At 36.6% G+C, this 25,713-nt stretch overlaps 1 protein-coding gene across 2 annotated transcripts in view; it reads right to left on the bottom strand.

Annotated features, from left to right (window-relative positions):
- Positions 1 to 18,541: 18,541 nt before the first annotated feature.
- The window catches only part of LOC137620745 (PRELI domain-containing protein 2-like), a 178,283-nt gene continuing 171,111 nt past the window's right edge, over positions 18,542 to 25,713 (bottom strand). For both annotated transcript variants that reach the window (XM_068351125.1, XM_068351124.1), the window contains exon 5: positions 18,542 to 23,059. In XM_068351125.1, coding sequence (XP_068207226.1) covers positions 22,951 to 23,059 — 109 coding nt within the window. In that variant the 3' untranslated portion in view covers positions 18,542 to 22,950. The remainder of the gene's footprint in view (positions 23,060 to 25,713) is intronic.

The raw sequence follows: 25,713 nt of genomic DNA, 5'->3' as shown, positions 1-25,713 counted from the left end.
TAAATATTATATACAACTTGCTTGTTTGGAGCTTCACTTATTAAACTGTTTGGGAAAGGGTCGTTTCCACAATATGTATTCTTCATCTCTCACATAACCTTTAACAAGTCGCACATATTTATTTCCTTAAATTTTATTAACTGCTTTCCCTCCTTCACTGGCATAGCTGACTGTCCTTCCATGTGATTTTGGGGGAAACCTCTATAGATTTTATCAATTTTTTCATTGAAGAATATAGCAAATCTCTCTGCACAAACATTGTCAGGCAAGACATATTTTTTCTTTAAACCCATCAAATCATCAAGGTTTTTGTGAAAGTCCTTCATGTTATTGTTTTTTTTTTACATTCGCCGTTGGAGTTTTTTCTAACAGGATGTTATAGTCATTTCTGGCCTTATTATATAGATTTCTGGCTTGTGAGGATTTGGCTCTTTTCCATCTACTTTCCATCTTACGTCTGTGTCTTTTTGCCTGTAATAGCTCACTATTATACCATCTAACATTTTTGCGCACAACTATTTGTTTGTTCTTTATGGGACACATGGTATCGTACATTTTTCCAAAATTGTCGTTGTATTTCTTGGTATAACACCCAACACATTCTCTGTCTACCATATGTTCACATTGTGTGTTCTCACGAGACATTTGCGCTACACTAGCTTCAATAAAATTCTCAGCATCAAAATTTTTCCGTTCCCTATATGTGATCCATTTTTTTCAATACTCTGGTGCAATCTATATTAACATCAAAAGTAATGAGTTTATGTGTTTTTGAGATCTCAAAGTCTGGTTCCACTTCAAGGTTTTTTATTAGGTCTGAGTCTTTTCCACATATGACCAAGTCGAGTGTATGACCACCTACTGACGTTGATACCGAAACACTGTTTATTAAATTAAACATCTCAAATACTTCCTTGAGTTCTTTAGTCTTATAACCGTTTTCATCATCTACCCAACAATTAAAGTCACCACCAATTAATGTATTTTTAACATCGTCCACCACACCCACAAGAATACTAAATTCTTCAATGAATTTCCTCATATTACTCCCTGGTGATCTATATAATGATATTATATTCAATACCTTATTGTTTCTTGTCAGTTTTAAACAGATATATTCAAACGTTTCAAATACAATTTCATTCATGATAGAAACCCTAGAGAAGGTTTTCGACACAAAGACACCCACACCTCCTCCAGTTTTGTCCTTTCTTGGTATGTGGTAGAAATCGTGAGTACACGGCGTCATCTCCTGAATCTTTGAGTTATCACTAATATTTCCCTGCAACCAAGTTTCCGTTAATAAGCATAAATCTAATTCCATTTCGTTAATCTTTATGGTTTTATTCCCCACCGATTGAATATTTATCAGACCACACTTAACCAATGGGCTAGACTCCATGATCGGTTCTATTTTTTATCCTGGTAAGCTCCTCCTTGTATACTTTACAGGTATCATCATATGTCTTATGATTTGTATCATTGTAATTCCTCACTGTGCAGTTATGACACTTTAACGTATTTACAGTACAATCCGTGGTTCGATGATCCTGGCTACACTTGGCACATACCTGAGTCTTGCTACAATTTTCGGCAGTATGACCAAATTCCTGGCATTTATAACACTGAAATACATTGTAGGAATCATAAATTTTGCAGCATCCTCCAAGCGTGGTATATACTCTATCATCCCTTTTACTGAAGACTTTCCTGATAGTTGGACTACACTTTATAATGACATGTAATTTGCCGCTTTGTCTTGATTTAAACTCCCTGATCAATTTAAAGTCCTCTTCATTTTCACAAATATCATTCAACCATTCATTCTTCTCCATTATACTGGCAATTATATCATCTTCATTTTCATCAATATTGCAGACCTTGATCTTCGGTTCAAGTAGATCCTTTTTATTTACTTCTACCTTAATGTCATTCTTGACCTCTTCTAAGTCATTTTTAGCCTTTTCTAACCCAGCTTTATCAGCAGAATTAACTACCAAGTGGCCTTGTTTAGAGGTTCTGACCTGTTCGACATTCGTGGTTATCTTCTTCATGATAGTTTTCTTGATCTCTGAAGCCTTCGTATTTTCCTCCGTAGATTTTATAACCAAAGTTTTTCTTGATTTCAACTTGCTTGCATATGTGGTCTTGGTCACATTCTCTTGTTCGTATTCCATAAGTTTCTCTTTCAGCTCAACAATTTCTTGACGCATATCAGTGTATTGAGCAGTTATCATATCCATAAAACCAGACATCTGTTGTTGTACATTTACCTTCATCTCTTCTATGTTGATGCTTAGTCTCATCATGTCTTCCCATGATTGCCTGGCCCATGAACCATTGGGATTTGCAATCTCAACACATCTTGGACATTTATAAATGATGTTCCTGCTATGTAAAAGATTACATGTACCATCCCTTAAATTAGAGCAAGCTTCTTCATCATGGTACCATCTTCGGCATTCATCGCATTGTATCCCATCAGCGACATAGGACTCACAGTGCCCACACATGCCATGATTGCCTCTGTTATCACATTCTTCATTAGCTGCTGCCATTATATTTTCCTCTTTTCCTTGGAGTACCATGTCGATTTCAGTCACAAATAGATCGAAATCATTCACGGGATTAAGTTTTTCTTTTCGTTTTCTAGAGAAGGGCATATTGAGTCATTTTTCAATGACTTTTCAAGTAGCCACGCCCCAACACAAAACTGCTGGGTCAGGCCTTTCGCTACAGACCTCACATACTATACAAGGAAACTACTGATTTTTAACACTATATTTCACTAATATCAATACTAGCAAACACCCACAAAGAGATTTTTCATAGTATAAACAACGAGATACACAATGATTCCGTTTAAAGCCAGTTTCGATACAGAGCATTAAAACACACGTCCACACCCTCGGACAAACAACTATACACAACTAGTTTTATTTTCCGTGTTGATTTCCTGATGAGATAAAGAAGTCAGGATAGCGTACCCCACAATAAATCATTTTTTAAATGATAGATAAGATGTGTTTATTATACATCCAAGAAGGTAATGCATAGAGAAGAAAAGGCTTGTTTTACCATTATATATATATATATAGTTTCCCCAGTATGTTTTCCCCACCCAAAACCCCGAGTTCCCACTGGAGGTCCCCCATTATCGTAGGATATATATATATATATATATATATATATATATATATATATATATATATATATATATATATATATATATATATATATATATATATATATATATATATATATATATATATATATATATATATATATATATATATATATATATATATATATATATATATATATATATATATATATATATATATATATATATATATATATATATATATATATATTTCTGAAACTATTCATTTGCGACGGGAACAAGTGTTATTTTCGAAGAGAGCGGAATGTTTTCTATATGTGAAGAATTTTCTTCACTCTTCTTCTTTTAATCGTATTTTTAGCTCTCTTCTACTAATACTATAGCTACCCCTTAAAATTCTCTCCTACATCTAGTTTTCTTTAACGAAATATAGGGAAGACTAATCTAAACTTGTTGACAGTGGCGCACGCCAAGCTCGTGACGTCACAGCGTAGATACGCACAACAGATGGCCTTAGTGGTAACCCCGGCGTATGTTGGTTCTTTCCTTAACTACATGGGTCGAGATTAAATTCATAAACTGCCTTTTTGATACAAATTCCAATAATGCTAAATTAATGCATCTTATATTTCTCAATACCAATTAAGGTTTGTTAATTTTAAGATGTATGCCCATCGTACCAGTCCATTGCTAATTAATCATTTTAAATATTATTTTTTAGCAAGCCAGAATAGGTAGGATTATTGTATATATAACCTCCCTCAGAGCAGCAAGATTTCTCTAAGTATTTAGTACAAAATCCTGCCTCCTCTGCACTCCCTGCAACAAAATATTGCACTGTCCTGAAGTCCCAATATGGCAACCCCAATGGATTACCATGCGCATCGAGCTCCTCACCTGTCTGGAAAGGTGAAGCCAGGTGATCTCTTCGACCGTAGTGTCGGCACATTCTACGAGGAGCTGCCCTGGCCTGCTGACCTGCCTGGTCATTGAACCCGGCCACTTCTGGCTCACCCCACTCTCTCTCCCAAAACTCGACTCACAAAAGGTTGCTGCCGGTCGGAGAGATTGAGAAGAAGAGGACCCTGATGTACCTAGTTACAGCTACAGTGAGAATTCTTGGGGTGAGCCAGGCAAGAAATTAGTGCGACAACCAGGTCAACAGCTATCACGGGCATAGGACTAAACTTCAAAGGAGTGCAGGTACTACATCAATGGCCATTTAGTTTTCCCCCATTTTTTATTAGCTTAGACTAATTTTAATTTGATAGGGTACCTGGCTAATTACAATATTCGGACTGTGTGCGGTGGGATTGTGTGTAAATATTTTTCCATTATTATTTCTTGCTTGGAGACTAGCATAGTCTCTGGGTCACGTGGGCCACGTGCCAGACCCCATTTTGATTTTGATTGTTGCAGACCACGTGTCTAACTAACTAATTTTCATCATTTTGAATTGCATTTTTATGATTCCATTTTGTCTTTGTTAAGATGTCCGTTTTGTTTCAATGTAAATTTGTGAATAAATCAATATTAGGTTAATCAAACCTCCTTAGTATTTTTGCTCCCTCATTTATTTTAATGTGTGAAATGAATAGTTGATTCCGGGACAAAATACCCAATATTTAAAGAGTAAGTCTATAGGTGGTAACAGCGAGGTACTTTGCATTAATATATTTGCTTCGAAGGTAAAGATCCTTATCTTTAAACTTTTAAACTACTTTACATCACTGCTCCCATTTTGGATTTTGTCTACCTTACATTAACGTAAAATAACTGTCCAGCATTTCATTGGGGTAGCTGGGACGGAGCCGGAACAGAGCCTGAGAATGAGATGACTATAGACCTGACAAAGCTAGAGTAGGCCATAAAATTACATATATATTCTACGTGTGGAGTACTCCGGCCTCTGGACAGTAAATTCCCCCTTTTGTATTTGAGTGATGGTTAGTGAATTGTGACAGTAAAGTATTAGCAGGGTGTTTGTGCCCCGAGAGTAAGTGCTCCTATCCTCCCCTGTTGAACTTTGTGTAACTGTTATAAGGAGACTTTCCCGGACTAAGTTCCCACTCAGAACATAACCATTAAAAAATTCTCCACACTATAGAAAAAAGTAGTTTTTTTCCTAGGTTACATTGCCCTGTAATACAGTAAAATAATACCCTAATGCTTACGAAATTTCCACTCTGCGAAATGAGATGGAAAGATTTTTCAGACTCGCACTGCAGAAAATGTTTCATGATAAGAAAAGAGATTTGCTAGCCAGACCTAGAATAAAATAGTCACCCATGACAAATATGTGCTCAGTTGAAGAAATCGAGTTGTTTATACATAATAGAAAACGTATCTTTCTATAGTAAGGGTAACTAGAATAATAGTAGAGTGCATATGGCATTGCATATTTTGTATATATACAGTATTGCACTGTATGTATTGAATTATTTTCCTTTTATTATTGCATGATGTTCTAATAACTACTTAATTTACAGGTATTAACAGTTGAACTAGGTATATTGAAGGACTCAAAATGTATTTGGCTGTACAGTATTTCATCGTGGTTATACTGTACTATAATAGCTTTATCATAAAATTTAATGTGGTGTTTTTGTGCGGTTTGGAATGATACAGACGAATTAGAAGTAAATCATGAATCGTAATACAAACATTTCTTGATACCAAAGCGAAATAATTGTGTATCTTGAGGCATTACTTATACCTAAAATACTGCATTTGGAACATTAATTTTTCTTTTTTACTTATAATTTGAGTAAGTTTCATCAGTTTCAAGTGCAGATGGACAGTACTTGAGTTGGTTGCAAGTCAATGATGTTTTGCATCAGGGTTCTTTCTTAACAGAGAATTAAATTTTTGACGGGAATGTCCTTGTAACCAAGAATCTTCAAGTGAAAAAAAAAATGCTAAATTAATTCAACACATTAATGTAAATTTTTTATTATATAAGTTGCGTAAAATTTTAACTCTAAATTATTTTCTTAGGATTTAACCTGAGTAGTAGCCTATGGTGAAGGTATTTTACAGTACTTTAATTAGAAACTCATCTTGGACAATTCTTTTTCCCCAAGCTGTAAACCACTACCAGGTAATGTCCCGATTTACATGCACTCATTGTAAGTTTTTGCGCTGCTTACTTTTCTTATGTGGATGTGTACCTAATGTAACTTACTTGAACTTACTTTCTTTTAAAATTTTACTACCTATTCCTTATGGCAATATTACAAATAAAATTGATTCCACATAACTAATCCTTACTACTGTGGTTATGTTAGTTGTACAGTACTATAGTGTACAAATGTATAGACAATAGACACCAATTGTAACCAAGTTTTGCATGGGTCACTGTAGATACACTATGTTCTTTACTGTGTCAGTTGGTCACTGTAGATACACTATGTTCTTTACTGTGTCAGTTTTGTCTTTTTCCACATAGCAGTTCAACTTCTTAAACCTTCGTCCTATTAAACGTTTTACCCTTCACTAAAAATTTGCTATTTAGGTTAACCTTAAAAAAATCAAATATTGAGTAAAGTTAAATCTAACAAAAACACTACTGCCACTGGTCTGCTTATAGGGATTATCGTAATCTGTGAACTCGTAAACTATCCCATTGGTTTTAGATTAAATTTCTTATAACAGGTTTGTTTTCTTGTTCTTACAGAGTGAAATTTGATACATGGTCAAATGGTTATGGAAAACTGGCATAAAACTGTCCATTCATATTTTAATATTGTCAGATCTTTGCATTTTCACATATGCAACAGTACTATCTATTTCAGTCTACGGCAGTAAGTTGAAATTACAAATGTTTTGAGACAATATGATATTTTAATTATAAAATAAATTTTTGAATATACTTACCCGGTGAATATATAATAGCTGCAACTCTGCGGCTCGACAGAAAACACACTAAAAAAACTCGCAAGCGATCGCTATGAAGGTTGCGGGTGTGCCCACCAGCGCCAACTGTCGGCCAGATACCACTCTTGCATGTAAACAAAACCTTCAATTCTTCTCGTCCCGCTGTGTCTCTATTGGGGAGGAAGGGAGGGTCATTTAATTTATATATTCACCGGGTAAGTATATTCAAAAATTTATTTTATAATTAAAATATCATTTTTAAATATTTAACTTAGCCGGTGAATATATAATAGCTGATTCACACCCAAGGCGGTGGGTAGAGACCAGAGTTAATTAAGTTTACAGCGTATAAGCTAAGAGTTTTTTCATTTTGACCGTTATCAATATAACAAAACCAAAATATATAGGTACCTGGTAAGGAAGTTGACTTAGACGATTACTCTGCCTTGTAAGTCTGTCTTCCTCACGGAGCCCAGCGATCCTCTTAGGATGCTGAAAGACTCCCAGGAGCTGAAGTATCAAGGGTTGCAACCCATACAACAGGACCTCATCAAACCCCTAATCTGGGCGCTCTCAAGAAATGACTTTGACCACCCGCCAAATCAACCAGGATGCGAAAGGCTTCTTAGCCTTCCGAACAACCCATAAACAATATTAAAAACATTTCAAGAGACAGATTAAAAGGATATTGGAATTAGGGAAGTGTAGTGGTAGAACCCTCACCCACTACTGCACTCGCTGCAACGAATGGACCCAGTGTGTAGCAGTCCTCGTAAAGAGTCTGGACATCTTTTAAGTAAAATGACGCGAACACTGACTTGCTTCTCCAAAAAGTCGCGTCCATAATACTTTGCAGAGATTTATTTTGCTTGAAGGCCACGGAGGTTGCTATATCTCTAACTTCGTGCGTCTTAACCTTAAGCAAACATCGGTCTTTCTCATTCAAGTGAGAATGAGCTTCTCGTATTAAAAAAATCTGATAAAATATGACAAAAGCATTCTTTGACATAGGCAATGAAGGTTTCTTAACTGAGCACCATAATGCCTCAGATTTCCCTCGTAATGACTTAGTACGAGCTAAATCGAACTTAAGAGCTCTAACAGGACATAATACTCTTTCCAGTTCGTTGCCTACGATCTCTGATAAGCAAGGAATATCAAAAGATTTAGGCCAAGGACGAGAAGGCAGTTCATTTTTGGCCAGGAAACCAAGTTGAAGTGAACAAGTGGCTTTTTTCTGTAGAAAAGCCGATGTTCTTACTGAAGGCATGAAGTTCACTGACCCTTTTAGCCGAAGCCAAGCACACTAGGAAAAGTGTCTTGAGGGTGAGATCCTTCAGGGAGGCTGAATGTAATGGCTCAAACCTGTCTGACATGAAGAACCTTGGGACCACGTCTAAGTTCCATCCAGGAGTTGCCAAACGACGTTCCTTAGAGGTCTCGAAAGACTTAAGGAGATCTTGGAGATCTTTATTGTTGGAAAGATCTAAGCCTCTATGTCGAAAGACCGAAGCCAACATGCTCCTGTAGCCCTTAATCGTGGGAGCTAAAAGGGAGTGAACCCTTCTCAGATGTAAAAGAAAATCTGCGATTTGGGCTACAGAGGTACTGGACGAGGACACAGATGCTGACTTGCACCAGTCTCGAAAGACTTCCCACTTCGACTGGTATACTCTAATGGTAGAAGCTCTCCTAGCTCTTGCAATCGCACTGGCTGCCTCCTTCGAAAAGCCTCTAGCTCTTGAGAGTCTTTCGATAGTCTGAAGGAAGTCAGACGAAGAGCGGGGAGGCATTGATGGACATTCTTTACGTGGGGCTGACGTAACAGATCTACCGTTAGAGGAAGACTTCTTGGAAAGTCTACCAGCCATTGAAGTACCTCGGTGCACCACTCTCTCGCGGGCCAGAGGGTAGCAACCAACGTCAACCTTGTCCCTTCGTGAGAGGCGAACTTCTGCAGTACCTTATTGACTATCTTGAATGGTGGGAATGCATTTAAGTCCAGAAAAGACCAATCCAGTAGAAACGCGTCTATGTAGATTGCTTCTGTATCTAGGACTGGAGAGCCATAGATTGGTAACCTTTTGGTCAACGAGGAGGCAAAGAGGTCTATGGTGGGTTGACCCCAAGTAGCCCAAAGACTCTTGCCCACGTCCTTGTGGAGGGTCCATTCCGTGGGTATCACCTGACCCCTCCGACTGAGACAGTCTGCCAAGACGTTCAAGTTCCCCTGGATGAATCTCGTCAACAGGGAGATGCCTCGAATTCTTGACCATAAGAGAAGGCCCCTTGCGATCTCGAGCAGCGTGAAAGAGTGTGTGCCTCCTTGCTTGGAGATGTACGCCAAAGTTGTGGTGTTGTCCGAGTTGCCTCTACCACTAAGTTTCGAAGAAGCTTTCTAATATCATCAAGGCCAAGTGGACTGCTAATAACTCCTTGCCGTTGATGTGCATGCTCTTCTGACTTGAGGTCCACAGACCCGAGCATTCCCGACCGTCCAGGGTCGCACCCCCAGTGGCGATTCTAGGGGGGGGCCAGGGGGGGCCATGGCCCCCCCCAGTTTTTTGGCTGGCCCCCAGCTTGGCCCCCCCAGTTTTTGTTTCCATATCCTAATTCTAAATAAGCTTAGTTTAGGCATATATAATAATATAATATGATATATAATATAAATATATACCTTATAAATTATACAGTATACTATATATACACTCAAATATCCCATCCTATCACAATAACTAGACGTAATCACAAAAAAAAAAAAAAAAGATGGTAACGTTGCTAGATTAAAATTATTGGAATTTTTTTTACACCTCCGTCCTCCTCGCCCGCTTGTGTTTGTGTGACGCGAATCAGACGCGTATGTTTCTTCCATGTATGATGTGATGATGTGATCAGTACATGTAGTCCGTTTCTGTGAGACTGTGAGCCGGTCAAGTCAGTTTTTACCCGATTAGTGTCTTATTGAGTGTCTAAAGCATAATTATTTGTGCATAAGTGCATTTGAGCATAAGTGGTATTCATTATTTCGTCTCATACAAAGTGGGAGTAGACTAGTGGCTATAAGATATTCGATCTTTATGTACAGTATGTGGGTGTTTCACATAAGAAGCGGATACGAAAATAGAGTAAAAAAATAATTATACGAAATCTTAGAAAAAGAATGAGAAGAATCTGACAGGCGGGTGTAAAGTAGCAAACAATGTACACTAATTTTTTTGTTATATGATGTAGGTCTATATCCCAACTCAAGTTTTAACCCTTCAACCCAGTGTTAACCTTTTCACAAACAGATCTGACAAAAGCCAAATATAAATATTGTCGTTAGCCATATTTGAAAGAAAATAACTAAATAGGCCAAAATACAAGTAGCTGGTGAGTCGGTGACAATTAACCCCATTTTATTTTTACATAGAAAACAATTCCTATAATAATAAAAATCGTCTAGGCCTAATTGTATCATAATTTTTGTGATTCGTGAATGTTGGCAGTGATAGTGTAGGCCTATATGTGCATATATTTATTATACTGTATACATGTTATACACACACACACACACACACACACACACACACACACCCACACCCATATATATATATATATATATATATATATATATATATATATATATATATATATATATATATATATGTGGGTGTGGGTGTGTGTGTGTGTGTGTGACAGTGTGTGTGTGTGCGTGCTGTCATCATCTTCTATTCTTCCAGTCGGTAGTCGGCAAAACCGCAAATTTTATCACATTTTTCTGTGGTGACAGGTGTGTTGTGTTAATTGTGAATTACGTGTGATTATTTGATTTAATTTATTTTTTTTTCAGAACTTACTATCACAGATAATTTTATTGTACTATAGACAATCATGGATAAATTTGTAATTAAAAAAATGCAGTGAATGTGATACACCATTGACAGTAAACCTTGAATCTGATAAACCTGCTAAGAAGTCAGAGGGAGACTGTGATCGTGAAAGTATTGGCAATCCTGCAAGATCAAGTTCACGTGATCATCCAACAAAGAAACAGAAAAAGGAAGATTCTGCACCAGCTGACATTTCTCAATCTGCTTCTGAGAATCCTATTCAGGTACGATTAAAAGAGTATCCAAGGCATAGTGAAGGAAAGTCTCATGCTCGGTCTTTTGTGGGGGCTTGGTTCGACAAATATGAATGGGCTGAATATTCTAAAGAACGAGATGCAATGTTCTGTTTTGCATGCAGGCACTTTGCTCCAAGAACATATGGCAATGCAGATGAAGCATTCATAAAGAGTGGCTTTAGACGATGGAAGAAAGCACATGGAAAAGATGGTGCCATCGAAAAGCACATTTCCTCTCAGTGCCACAAAACTTCTTGTATTGCATGGGCGGACTATCAACGAAATAAAGCTGATAAAACATCAATTGCTCAGTGTATAAGTGAGGCATACCAGAAGAAAGTTCTTGAAAATCGTCATTACATAAAGACATTAGGTGAAATAATCCTGTTGACTGTAACACAAGACATTTCGCAGAGAGGACATAGAGAAGGTGATGATGAACTGAATCCAGGAAATGTTCGTAAGATTCTCAGATTCACTGCTAAACGTGATCCTATTATAGCTGATAGAGTAGAAAGTGGTCCAAAAAATGAAAAATACACTTGTTCTGCAATACAGAATGAGATGATTGACACACTTGCATGTATGGTGAAGGAAGAAATTGCAGAAAAAGTTAGGTCATGTCATTACTTTTCTGTTCAAGCTGATGAAGCCAAGGATGTTAGTAAGGCAGAGCAGTTGGCATTAGTTATTAGATTTTATGATGAAATAGCAAATTGTATTCAGGAGTGCTTCATTTCTTTCACTCAGATGGACTTGTTGGATGCTGCCTCTATCACAGATATTATTTTGAAGAGTTTGGATAAACTGGGGTTGGATTACAAATCTTCTCTTGTAGGATTAGGATTTGATGGGGCATCAGTGATGAGTGGAGGGATTAGTGGTGTTCAGAAACGAATTCGTGATAAAGCTCCTTTTGCATATTATATACACTGCTATGGACACAGGCTCAATTTAGTGTTGATAAATGTTGCAAAGTATGTACCCGAAGCTGCTGAATTCTTTAGTTTGCTTGAAGAACTCTATATCTTTGCTAGTAACTCGGTAGTTCATGAGAAATTCATTTTGATACAGCGTGAAATGTTGCCTAAAGAACAAGTACGAGAACTGCAGCATCTCAGTGACACAAGGTGGTGGTGTCGGGCCACTTCGTGTGAAAATGCTCTACTCCGTCTGCAATGCATAATGAGACTTTTGAAGGAAATTTCTGAAGATGACACTGGTGCCCGAGCTGTATCCGCTCACGGTTTGCTTGCCCAGATTGATGCAGAGTTTGTTTACTTATTGCAATTTTTCACAGATATTCTTGGAAAAGTTAATAAAGTGTCTACACAGCTGCAGGATAAACAAGCAGACCTAGGAAAAGCAGCAAATCTAATTTCGTCACTCCATGAACATTTAGTTAATGTACGCAACTCTGACTTGAATGACCATTACTCTGAGAAGGTTAATGAACTCTGCAGGAAATGCTGCATTACACCAACAACAACAAGAAAACGGGTAAAGAAACCTCGTAAGCTTGATGGATTTATCGTGTTTGAAACAAGTGGTCAAGGATCTTCTGTTCCATGTCATGTGCAACACATCAGGATTTTCTATGAAGTCCTAGACTGCTTAATTAGTGAATTAGACCGTCGTTTCTCCAAAGAGTCAAATGCAATTTTCTGTGGTATTTCAGCTCTCTGTCCTGGAGGACAGACATTCTTGTTAGAAGAAGACTTGAAGGCATATGCAATGGCATACTCGGTCAGTCAAAATGATTTACAATATGAGATCCCTCTGGTGAAGAAATTACTCACGAAAGAGCCAATACAGCCTACATCCATTACACAATTCCTGTCATTCCTTAGTCCTTATAAGGCTGCATTTGACTGTTTGTACAAACTATTGTTAATATCTGTCACTCTTCCTGTTACCAGTGCTTCTTGTGAGAGAAGTTTTTCAAAAATGAAATTAGTGAAAACATTTCTCAGAAATTCCATGACCAGTGCTAGATTGAGTAATATCGCATTACTGTCCATTGAAAGTGCACGTGCCGAGGGAATTGATTTAGACTGTTTTGTTGATGAATTTGATAGCCGGCATGATAATCGTAGAATTAAGCTGCACTAAATATACGTACTATAATCTACTTCACCTCAGGAAAGGGAAACTCGCCCTGTTGGCAACGCTGCATTACTTCATGCATGCTTGCATGGGGTTTTAATATCAACATAATATTTACATTACATTCATAACTCATGATTCATTTTTGTTTTGAAGATATTTTTGCCATATTTTTGCGATTTTGTTAAAAATATATTGCAAGAAATACATATATATTTTTTTTTAAGTAATACGAATAACCTCCATTATCATAATGTTTGTGTAGGCATACATGTATATGTTTTACAAATGCAAGTTATGAAAGTAATGAGGTGTTATTATTGTCATTTGTTATTTCATTAATGACATAATATTGTCTTCAGAGTGCCACCTAGCCACCAACAATAAATGCCCCCCCAAAATTTATATTGGCCCTGAAGTGGCCCCCCCACTTTCAGAGTCCTAGAATCGCCACTGCGCACCCCAACCCAAATCCGACGCGTCTGAGGACAACACGTGGTTTGGGTTCTTGACTGCTAGGGATAGTCCCTCTCTCAGACTGATATTGCTGTCCCACCATTTCAGGAATGCCTTTACTGGTTCGGAGACTGGGCATGATACCATCTCTAATGTCTTGTCCTAGTTCCAGTGAGAGGCTAGATGGAACCGGAGAGGCAGACGGAGTAGTCTCCCTAGTGAGACAAACTGCTCCAGGGATGAAAGAGTCCCTACGAGACTGTTCCAACTCCTGACTGAATAAACGTTTCGTTTCAGCATTAGTTGGACTTCGAGCAGGGCTTGACTGCGAATCTCCATCTCCAAATATAGAATAATCTGGGATGGGATCAGTTGGGACTTTTAGGTTGACCAAAAGTCCCAACTCCCTGGCCAGACTCAACGTCCAATGTAGATCCTGCAGACAGCGAAGACTGGACGATGCTCTGAGAAGCCAGTCTTCCAAGTACAGGGAGGCTCGGATCCCCGATAGATGGAGGGATTTTGCCACATTCCTCATGAGCCTCGTAAACACGAGAGGCGCAGGACTGAGGCCAAAGCACAGGGCTCGAAACTGGTACCCCACATTCCTGTAAACAAACCTCAGAAACGGTTGGGAATCCGGGTGTATAGGAATGTGGAAGTATGCCTCCTGAAGGTCGAGAGAGACCATCCAGTAGCCTTCCATAAATGCTGTCAAGACAGCCTGGTAGACTTCATCGTGAAGTTTGTCTTGACAATGAACACATTGAGCGCACTTGCCTCTTACGTACTCCTGCAGTGAACATGGCTGCCAAATCCTTGGAGCCATCCCTGAGGGACTTGTTCCTGCAGAGAACGTGGCTGTCAGATCATTGGAGCCATCCCTGAAAGCCTTGTTTATGCATGACATAATTGTACAGCAAAACTTCAAAGGCTCGAAAATGGCTGTGAAGTCGACCTGTAAAATCTTGGAGCGTCTCATGGCCAGGCGCCAGGGAGAGTCTATGAGGTTTGAGAAGTCTATCTGGGCAGAGGCAGGAACTCCCAAGCCGAGAACTTCTCTCGTGTCATATCAGACTCTCGCTCTATAAGCCAGTTTAAAAGAAGGGAAAGCAAAGGCTGTCTCCCCCAAACTCCTCCTGGTGATAAACCAGTCGCCTAGCAAACGTAAAGCTCTCTTAGAAGAGCGAGAGAGCACTAGCTTATAAAACAACGGCATCGAAGTAGCTAGGCCTAGTGTAAGCTCTGACGTTTAGGCGAACGAGGAGCAGCAGTTACAAAAAGATCCGGACAAAGATCCTTAAAAATCAGCATGATTTATTTAAAGTCCATAGAGGGCTAAGCAGCTATAGGCTCCTCTCCGTCTGACAGTGTCCTCAAGGGAATATCAGTAGGAGGGGGAACAGCAACTTCCTCATCTGAAGGAACCTTGTCCGACAATAGCCGAGTCTCAAGCAAGGGAGAGACCTACCGTGGTGGCAATGCTTTACAAGCAGAGTCCACACGCACTGGTGCATTAGTAGCGGACCAGGACGCAACGTCATGTAACTGCTTGACAGTCTGTGAACTGTCAACACGTCCACTCGAGACTGCTTTGACCGCCTAGACTGAGCAGTCAAAACAACTCTAGAATGCGGAGGTTGACGCTCAGCGTCAAAACAAGTCAACTCCGATCGTTGGCGAACGTCCTGAACGTCAACAGGAGCATCAGCAAGTGGCCTAACGTCCAAATGTGGCTGAAAATCCACACGAGACCGCATCGAGTGTGGTTCTAAACAACCTGACTGACGTGACTTGGCTACGCCAACGTCAACAGGACGCACAAAGGAACGTTAGGGTGGCTGAAGGCCAGGATCTCGATGAGATAAACGGCTAGGCTCAACGGACTTATCGGCAAAATAGTCTTCCATAAGGAAGGCAAGCTTATTCTGCATGTCTTTCCGTACAACCCATTTAGGATCAACGGGAATGGTTGCGGTAAGAGACGAGGGTAACGTCTGTGACCGCAAAACCTTGCCTACAAAAAGACTCTCGGAGTCTGTGTTATGCTTTTGTTAGGCGGCGAGCAGTCTTCCGATGACTGCATATGGTCAGAGCTGTCCTAATAGTTAAAACCAGGATGCTGGACCTGTCCTGAAAGGACTGACTTTCGCTTAAAGGGCCTCGAAACCTTGTTCCACGGTTTCTTATGCGAAAAGCCTTCAGATGACGAGGAGAAAATCGTCTCTCTCGCCTTATGGTAGGGGTGATCTTGGTAAGATACACCTGATACCATAGAGGGAACGTCTGTTTGCTGATCAAGGCCTCTCGAACCCATAAGTCGTACGACATTACTTCTCCCCTGGACTTGGGAGCTTGCAAGAGGTCCCGGACTAGGCGAACGACAGGCACGAACAGACGAACCCTCGGTCGCAACACTGATAACACTTTGCGCAATATCACTTTATCACTACGATTTTCTGTTTTGCACTTATTTCACTGAAATCGAATTTTTTAACAATTCACATTAGGTATGAATAAAACTGATTTCTACCTGAAGCACGCAATTCTACCCTCATCAAAAGGTTGTAATTGCGAAATCAGTCGTATAATGTAAGCACAGTAATACAGCAAAAAACAGTAAACATATTTTAAGATAAAAAAATCAGTGGCTGGGGAAGAGACTAAACACTAGTTCATTCAAAACTACGTTTTCAATCTCTCACCGTACAGTGCCTTGGGATGAGAATAAAAACTAAAAACGTTTTATCCTATTTCCCCGTACAGAGACTAGGGACGAGAGTAACTCGAGAACAACGTTACTCGCTTGGGACGAGATAAAGATCGGAACGTTCTCTCTCTCCGTCTCTATCTCTTGATTTCGCAACGAAGAGAAGAGCCCACTTACCTTTCGTCAATAAATAGGTTATTTGACCAAAGGAAAAAAAACTGAAAGGTTTTTCAATAAAAAGTTCCTTTAAAATAGTCTTTAAAACATTTAAGCTTTGAAAGAAAAAAGAACAAAACGTCAGAATCGATTTACTCTTTCTGCAAAGTGAAACCGTGATACTCTCTCTCTCTATCGTAACGATAGAGCGCAAACTGCGTAGCATAAATAAACTAAACGTTAGTTCATCTTTGAAACAGTACGAAGACTATTCAAAGAAAAAAACTATCATAAAATATTTACTAAAAATATTTCATTTAATAAGTTTTAAATCATTAGCTCTGTAAAAGTTATTTACGATTGAAAAGGGCTCAACGTTGTTTAACTTCGGTTTCCAAGTTAGGACCGCCTACTCTCAGGAAAGGTCGCATATAAACAAATCATTAAAATTTATTTTGATGTTTATTATAAATGGAAAGCTAATCGAAGAGGCCTAATAAAGGCGGATGAGATATAAAATATATAGAGGAAAATCTATAATTAATTTATAACGTGATAAGATAATTGCTAAAAGCCTAAAACACACTTCCGTCTAAGGGAAGGGTCGGCCATTTAAAAGTCAAAGAAAGTCCATACTCTCTTTGTCATCGAAAATTAAATCTATCCAAAAACGAGTTAAAGATTTAAGATGAAGATAAAACACCTGCACTGCGAAAGCTCAAACCAAAATGAAGTACTTCACCAAATATGTTGAGAAAACTCCAGGTTTTACAGCGAGTATTGATACGTCTTGTCGTCAACGTCGACAGAGAAGAATTGAAGGTTTTGTTTACATGCAAGAGTGGTATCTGGCCGACAGTTGGCGCTGGTGGGCACACCCGCAACCTTCATAGCGATCGCTCGCGAGTTTTTTGAGTGTGTTTTCTGTTGAGCCGCAGAGTTGCAGCTATTATATATTCACCGGCTAAGTTAAATATTTAAAAGTGTGATTTTCAAACCATAAACATAAAATATTGTTTGAGACACTCATTATGTGCAAGATGACAAAATAGAAAATCATATGAAGAAACATTACACGTAGGCTGACACCTAGATCAACATACTGTATATGAAAATAATTTAATTTGACAAAATGTGTGAATCTGATCCAGCCTAAGACAAAAATTGTTTCACATTGTAATTTTACAGTACTTGGCTCTCATTATAGTTATCTACTGTAATATCACATCTTTTTTTTATTTGGACCAAAACAATATATCATACAATATAATCCATAAACACATTTTCATTCTTTTTAGGGCATTTTTTAGTATCTGTAGACTTTTCTTATAACGCACCATGAATCTTTTGCCTTTTTCTGGCAAAGTGGACATTCAAACAAAACAAAACACCCCAAAAATAAAACTTATTCTTTTACAGGAATTTGCAGCAACTATTTACAGTGTAGCTAACTATATCCCTCTGCCTCTGCTGAAATAGTGTTAACATGGGTATGTTGGGGCCCAATTACATTATACCTGTGACTGTAAACCCATATCAATCACCTTTTATATTATAGGAGTAGATTTCATGTTAAAATATTTGCTTTTCACTTGGGGTAAACAAATCCAACTGCTTTTTCCCCCTGAAACATATAGCCTATACAACAGCAACAAATGCAGCTGTTTTTAGTCCACTGCTGGACAAAGGCCTTAGATATATCCTTATGTATGTCTGGGGTTTGGCCAGTTTTCATCACCATGCTGGCTAACTACAGATTGTTGATAGTGGGAGATTTTCATTTGATCACTTATAGTAAACCAACCTAGTATGGGTGGCTCTGACTGGTACAGCTTTCCTGATCATGACGATACTCAAACCCTTTCACCACATTAAGGTATCCCCATTTGGTTCATTTTTTCATGAAAAATGAACATTTAATATAAAACTTTTAACACTGAAATGACTTCTAAACATAAAACACCAAATATAAAATAGGCAGCAACTGAAATAAAAGAGACCAGACGACAGATAATATATTTATTAAAGGCATAGAAAATTATAGTTTTAAATATTCTTGAAAACTTGTGCTTTAATACACTACACAATTTTTGCAAACATTGACATTATTTTGATCATAAGTAAGCACTGTTTTGCTAAATACGTTACGTACTGCAAATAGGTAACTGTCAATGCAATATACAAAAAGAAAGATACATTCCATTATGACTGATTCAGTATTTACAAATTACCAGTGCCTCTCTTCTATACAGATACATTACCGTACATGTACTATGAAATCTCTTTTGAAAACCAGCCCAAAAACTGATTAAAAAGAACACAGTGGTCTTTATGTGCTTTGTATAATGCTCAAAATAAAATTACTAGTGTTCATGTGAAATGGCAATTTCTTATACCATAAGAAGGGCATTATTCCATGAACATTTTGGCAAATTATGTAAATGTATTCTCTTACTTCATTGCATACATTTAGAGTTCAGCTTACAATGATATTAAGATTCCACATATTAAAACATTGGTCCGAATAGACTCAAGTCAAGTAACTAATGTAAAAACTACATTAAGCTACTGTCATACATTGCCTCTTACATCTAATAAAAAACTGTTATATCTTTCCATAAAGCACATTTCAAATATTATTGTCTTTTATTTAGCCTTACCCATAGTATAAAATTTGCAGTTTTGATTGCTAAATGTTTTACCATACATTTTTATGAAATTTTGATAGGCATTTGCATTCAAAACAAGCCAAGTACTATACAAAAATCTGATTATCATTTAACAATTTTAATATGATCTGGATACAGATGTCTTAAAAACACAATGGTTTTCAAACACTGACACTAAAGATTATTTAAATTTATATACACAGAATTATAACTAAATGATTCTTTATCCATTCCCTGTGATCTCTCTTCTTCAAACTGTCAAAAATTTATAACTTTACTTAGTTACATTTGTTATCCTCTTTTAAGAACAAACCTTTTAGGCAGGCTCTATAAGACAAACAATGTGACTCAACTATCTCATTAAACTAATTCATCATAGTCCTATTAGGTAGTTTAACTTGACCACTGACTTCTTTATATAATAGTAACAATAATAATAATAATTAAAGAATTTCTTATACAATAACTAATAAATGAAAGGTGACATCAAGACTCCTTTTATTTCCTCATAGAATACCCAATTAAGTTATTATAAAAACATAGAAATTGCAGAGTTAACTTTAAAATACTCTAAGGGCCTTTAAATGTCTTCTGTAATGAATAACACTGAGAACAATGAAACAGAGAAAATATTGTCACAAGCAAGAAGAAAACGAGATTTGGATGAAGTTTGATACTACAACGTTATATTATTGTTATTATCATCATTATTAGCTAGTTTTATCAATCTTAAGACTCTCATAAAGCTGAGCCAAAGGATTTACTCTAAATTAAGGTTCTAATGTCATTCATCATATTAAATTTAAAAGAATAAAAAAATAAATTGAATAAATAACATTGAAGAACCTAAAAAAAAAAATTCTCAAATGATACCAAAGCTTGGCATTCTGTGCTGGTTAAAATTTGGGCGTTCATATAAAATGTGTTGATTATCAATGTTGACTTGCATTTTCTACATACAGGCATTGGGTCATAGTTTGGAAAATGCCGACATTTGTGGCTGTAGTGAATTATGAAAATACTAAAAATAAATAGACAAGATATGCCCTGTCCATAAGTATGAATACATGGATTATCGATAAAAAAAAAAGATTTAGTAGTTTAACAAGATTACTAAGTTAACATTTGCAACTATCATAGTGTTTGAATATAAGGAAACCTCAATTATCAAGATGAGTTAGTATGTGAGAAAGGAATTGAAGCACGTACACTTGAATTATAGTAAGTGCTAAAGTATTAAGATAAAGACCAGTAAAAAGGTCCCTAAAAAACCTAAGATAATGAGCATAGAAAAAGACCCGAGTCCAATGAGATTTCTGAAAAAAGAAATTGCACAAGATGGGAAAAAGACAAAACATATGTTAGACCTCGCAAAGTGAAAAAAATCACGACAAATTGCAAAGATGATGTTTTGGTTTTCCAAACCAAGATTATGAGATGTATGAAGTGGGCTTGAGAAGTCACCTTCCTAAGCAACTGAAAAGAAAAAGGGATCTCTTGTCCAAGAGAAGGCTGAAAATGAAGTCCAAATGCTTAACAAATGATTATCGATGTCATCAAGCTGATAATAAAGTAACTCAGGACATTGAGCAATAAATTACCTCTTTCTTGGGAGAGAGAGATAGCTCACTTGGTTAAGGGAGATGGTGTTTTACAAAGTTAGGGAGAAAAAAGAATGGTCCTGATGACAATTGACTCACCTCCTCTCAAATAATACATTCATAAGATAATCTGGTATTTGAAGAGACAACTGGCCCCCGTCCTGAAACTGCGAGTCCTTTTCAAAGCAAGAAAATAATTTATTGCAGGAAATTTAACATGGATGCTGCAAGTTTTTGTAATGCTGATCATTTTATTATCATATTTACCGTAGCACTGTAGTGTATATGTTTTGTGCACATAGACAATGGCTGGTACCTGTACTCCTGGATACAACTTGGAATTTCTCTAATGCAGAAAGAAGACTGATGGCTAAAAATCCTAACTAATGAAACTCCCCACTGGTATAAAGACTGATGATCTATAGAAAACTATTGTTCAATAGCATAACATACAGTATAATGGCTAGCTGCTTCAAAGTTGTTCAGTAAGCCTACTTCATAGGAAAAATGGAACAAGATAAAAATGGCCAGTTCAATTTTGTTAGCATCACAATTGAAATTTAAAAGACAGACTAATAATTAGACTATATGGGTTGCTCTTTGTTGCACTCAACCAATATCAAACAGTTGGGAATTGGAGGGGAGAGGATTTACTTGGGGGAAAAATTATCATCGAAGTAGCAGAAGGGACTCTGGATTACAATCGTTTCTATAGTAATAAACTAAATGACTGAATTGAATCAGGGAGTAAAACCCTTTAATCTTCATTAAAAGACATTGTAATGAAAATTTTTAGGCCTATAAGTGAGTTTATCAAAACCCATTCATCAATTTCTATGTATCTTGTTAACAGACATACTGTAAAAACAAAATTAATCAAAATCATAACCTCCATATTTGAGGTCAACAACTTCAAGTTATTTGTGATACTTTTTACTGTATAATAAAAATCTGGCTTAAAATTGTTGCTAGTCACTGGTTCTCTATTTATTCACCGGAAATTAATAAAAAGTTTGAAAATGATTTGTATTTTTCGTAGCTATACAAACCTGGAGCTTTTTTTTTAAGAACAGAAGGTTTGCATGTTGCGCTGGAACAAATATAACTTCTGGAACCAAAATTGTGCTTTCAGAGATATAGAATGAAAACTGAATTTTATATATAATTATCAGTCATAAGAAAACTCTATACACAATACAGCAACTATCAAAGATGCTATAAAAGAATCCCGAAAAGTCAATTACTTTTAAAGAATATCTTATATAGAAGAAATAAAAAACAATAAAAGAATCTCTACAAAATTAGCCTCTTATCTATCAAAGCAAATCAAAATGATAAAGGGGATATATGCAGCAACACCAGGATTCTGAACATTGCATTTCTGTGAGTTATGTCAACATTTGTCATTTAAGAAAACATGAATAAATAACAGGAGGAATATCATACTCTAAGTTCAAGATTAACCTAGACAAAAATATGAAAGAAAAGTTTATTCATGTATTTCACTATCACAGTTATATATATGAGTAAAAATAGAAAGACATGTTGTAATTCAATAATCTAACCTGTTTGTAAGATAGAAAATGCCCATTCTTAGGTTTCAACACAATCTACCAAGTACTGTAGTTGCAGAGATTTTAATTTAAAGCAAGACACTGCAATGAACATCAGTTTCAGAAAAGATAATCTTTAAGAAATTAGCAAAGTGTCTAATGGCAACAGCATCACGACAGACTCTATTAAGTACTTTCTGAGATGAACTATGCTTTTAAAGATACCTTTAATGAAATATCTTCTACAAAATTTCTAGAACAGACTTTATAATATAATTTTACTAAAAGACAATTGAAATAAACATTTAATTGATGAGGAATGGCAAAGTTGCAAAACTTTTGCAACAGATGGAAGAACTATAGAGCAAGTCATAACTTCCCTTGTGTTCCTACGGTAAGAGCATATCAAATACACTATACAAAAATATTTCTATAATACTAAAAAATAGACAAGTACAGTACCCAAACAGGCTCATATTTTGTTTATGACTTCAGTAACACTTACCAGGGTTCCAAGGCACCATATACAGTATTTGTGCTTAATATATCCATTGAAACCTTGAAAATGCAGTAAAATGGTAGACAGAAGTATCAAGCAAAGAGAAACTCTGAATACCAAAAAGAAGTAAGTCTTTTAGATTTTTCAGCCATCAAAGCCTCCGTTATTTTGATCCCACGCTGGGCTCCTACACTCAAAAACCTGAAAAATCAATTAAATATTGTTTTTCTATTATGTTTACAAACCTCTTTCCTTACTTATAAAATACAGAGGCTTGAATACCCATAAAAAATTCAATAGCTTGCATTTAATAATGTGATGAAAATATAATTTGTATACTTTATATTGAAAATAATTTTCACTATTAGCTGGTTTCTTAGGAAAAAAGAAGTTATTTCTAGATTAGTATCTAAAGGCTTCCTTCTCTTAACCTAAATCCTCAGTTGCAAGAATTGAAAGAAACTAAGCCACCCTTGACAATGTTATAATATTTGAATAACCCATAGTAAGGCCTATTATGAACTAATCAAATAAACTGCACAGACCTCCCTATAACACATTTCCTAAACTCTTTTATTAATTCCTTTCATAAAATTTCCAAAGAATTCCTTTGTTTAAGTATTTATATTGACAATCAAGTTTGTTAGTTGGGCTAACCTAGGAACAAAATAACTTTCTATAAAAGGTAGAAGAGTCCATGCATGTCTTACAATGAATTAACATATGATTATAATATTTTGTGGCCCATAGTTATCTTTAAAATTTCTCTCTGTCAAGGCAATTTAAAGTTATGTGCAAAGTTAGAAAGACCCAGTTACCTCGGAAAGATAAATGTTAATGATAAAATATTCTCCATAGTAATTGGGAAAGGATGCCCCACTGGGGAAACAGGAAACTCAATAGTGTAGTAAATTTTGCATCACATAAGCCACACCCATGACAGTTAAAGAAGGATGAAGGATTCAAAGTGTTCAAGATAAAGAGTACTAATTAGTTTCATTTACTTTAGCTATACTAGACATAAATGCAACAGAATAGATAAATGATTAGGGCAACTACCTTTCTAGGAAACAAGCACCACAAGTTAATTCTTAAGGTGAAAGACAAATATCAGCATTCAAGATAAACCATTTGAAGACTGCCAAAGACACTATGGAGCTAAGAGGCTGTATGACCCTTGGAAGCTGTAAATACAGCTTCCGGAGTTCATGCAATTACCGATGTCAATAAAAAAGATAAAGAAAGTCTTTCACCCATTCCATTAATGTTAGACATTTGCACTTCATGCTTAAAGGTCCTAGTTGAGAGAAACAATGAGAGATAAAGGATAGTTCTTCATCATAATCAGGTGAAAATTCATAAATTCAAACTTGCAGCGAATGTTTTTATGTTGAACAGGCTGACATAAATCTCTTTTTATAGCATATGCATGAAAGATCTATTTTAACGTTGTTACTGTTTTTCATCATCATCATCTCCTCCCATGACTATTGAAGCAAAGGGACTTGGTTAGATTTCACTGGTCACCTCTATCTTGAGCTTTTAAACCAACACTTCTCCATTCATCATCTCCTACATCACGTTTCATAGTCCTCAACTATGTAGGCCTGGGTCTTCCAACTCTTCTAGTGAATTGTGGAGCCCAATTGAAAGTTTAATGACCTAATCTCTCTTGGGGAGTGCAAAGAGCATGCCCAAACCATCGCCATCTACCCCTCACCAGGATCTCATCCACATATGGCACTCTAGTAATCTCTCTTATAGTTTCATTTCTAATCATGTCCTGCCATTAACTACCAATATTCTTCTGAGGGCTTTCTTCTCAAAACTACAAAATCTGTGGGATATTCAGCTGCTGAATCTCATCTTAATTTGTTGGACAGGAACTTTCCTGATCTAAAATATTAATCCCTGGCCCCGTCGCTCAATTAGTTTGTTATGTATGTTGCATAAGATCTTTCATAATTCTGATCATCTTTTACATTCAGATCTTCTCGGATGGTTCCATCCTGTTTGTAATACTAGGCATGCAGTTAATTCTAATAGTCAGGCCTTCTCCATCATGAGGCTCGATACTACACAGTATTCTAGAAGTTTTATTTCAGCTGTGACCAAGTTGTGTAATGATCTTCCCAATCAGGTAGTTGAATCGGTAGAACTTCAAAAGTTCAAACTTGCAGCAAATATTTTTATGTTGAACAGGCTTACATAAATTTTTTTTTAGTTTATATATGAAATATCTGTTCGGTGTTGTTACCGCTTTTTAAATATTTTATTTTTGTTGTTCAGTATTTCTCATATCGTTTATCTATTTCCTTTCCTAACTGGGCTATTTTTCCCTGTTGGAGCCCTTGGGCTTATAGCATCTTGCTTTTCCAACTAAGATTGTGGCTTAGCTATTAATAGTAATAATAATTGTTTCACTGTTATACCACGACTCAGTCCATACAGTAACACCGATCTCACTAAATTGATAAATAGCCTGATTTTTATGTGTAATTTCAGGCGATTTGATTTCCAAATTTTACTTAACCAAGCCATTGTCTGATTTGCTTTTTTCAATCTTTCATCAAACTCAATTCTAAAGATCCTGTATTAGAGATCATAGCTCCTAATTATCTAAACGATTCCACCTCATTAATCCTTTCTCCTTCGAATGACATTTCATCTTCCATTGCATATTTCGGTCTCATCATCTCTGTCTTTCTTCTATTTATCTTAAACCAAACCTCATGTGATACTTCATGCCTTTTAGTATGCAAATTTTGCAAGTACTATAGTGTTCTACTAATAGGGTCAGTGTTATCAGCATACTCTAGGTCAGCTGATTTCCTGTTAACAATCTAGTCCAATCT

This window comes from Palaemon carinicauda, chromosome 27, assembly GCF_036898095.1.
Source record: "Palaemon carinicauda isolate YSFRI2023 chromosome 27, ASM3689809v2, whole genome shotgun sequence".
Lineage (NCBI taxonomy): Eukaryota > Metazoa > Arthropoda > Malacostraca > Decapoda > Palaemonidae > Palaemon > Palaemon carinicauda.
The sequence above is the reverse complement of the archived record's forward strand: the minus strand, read 5'-3'. Positions and strand labels throughout refer to the sequence as shown.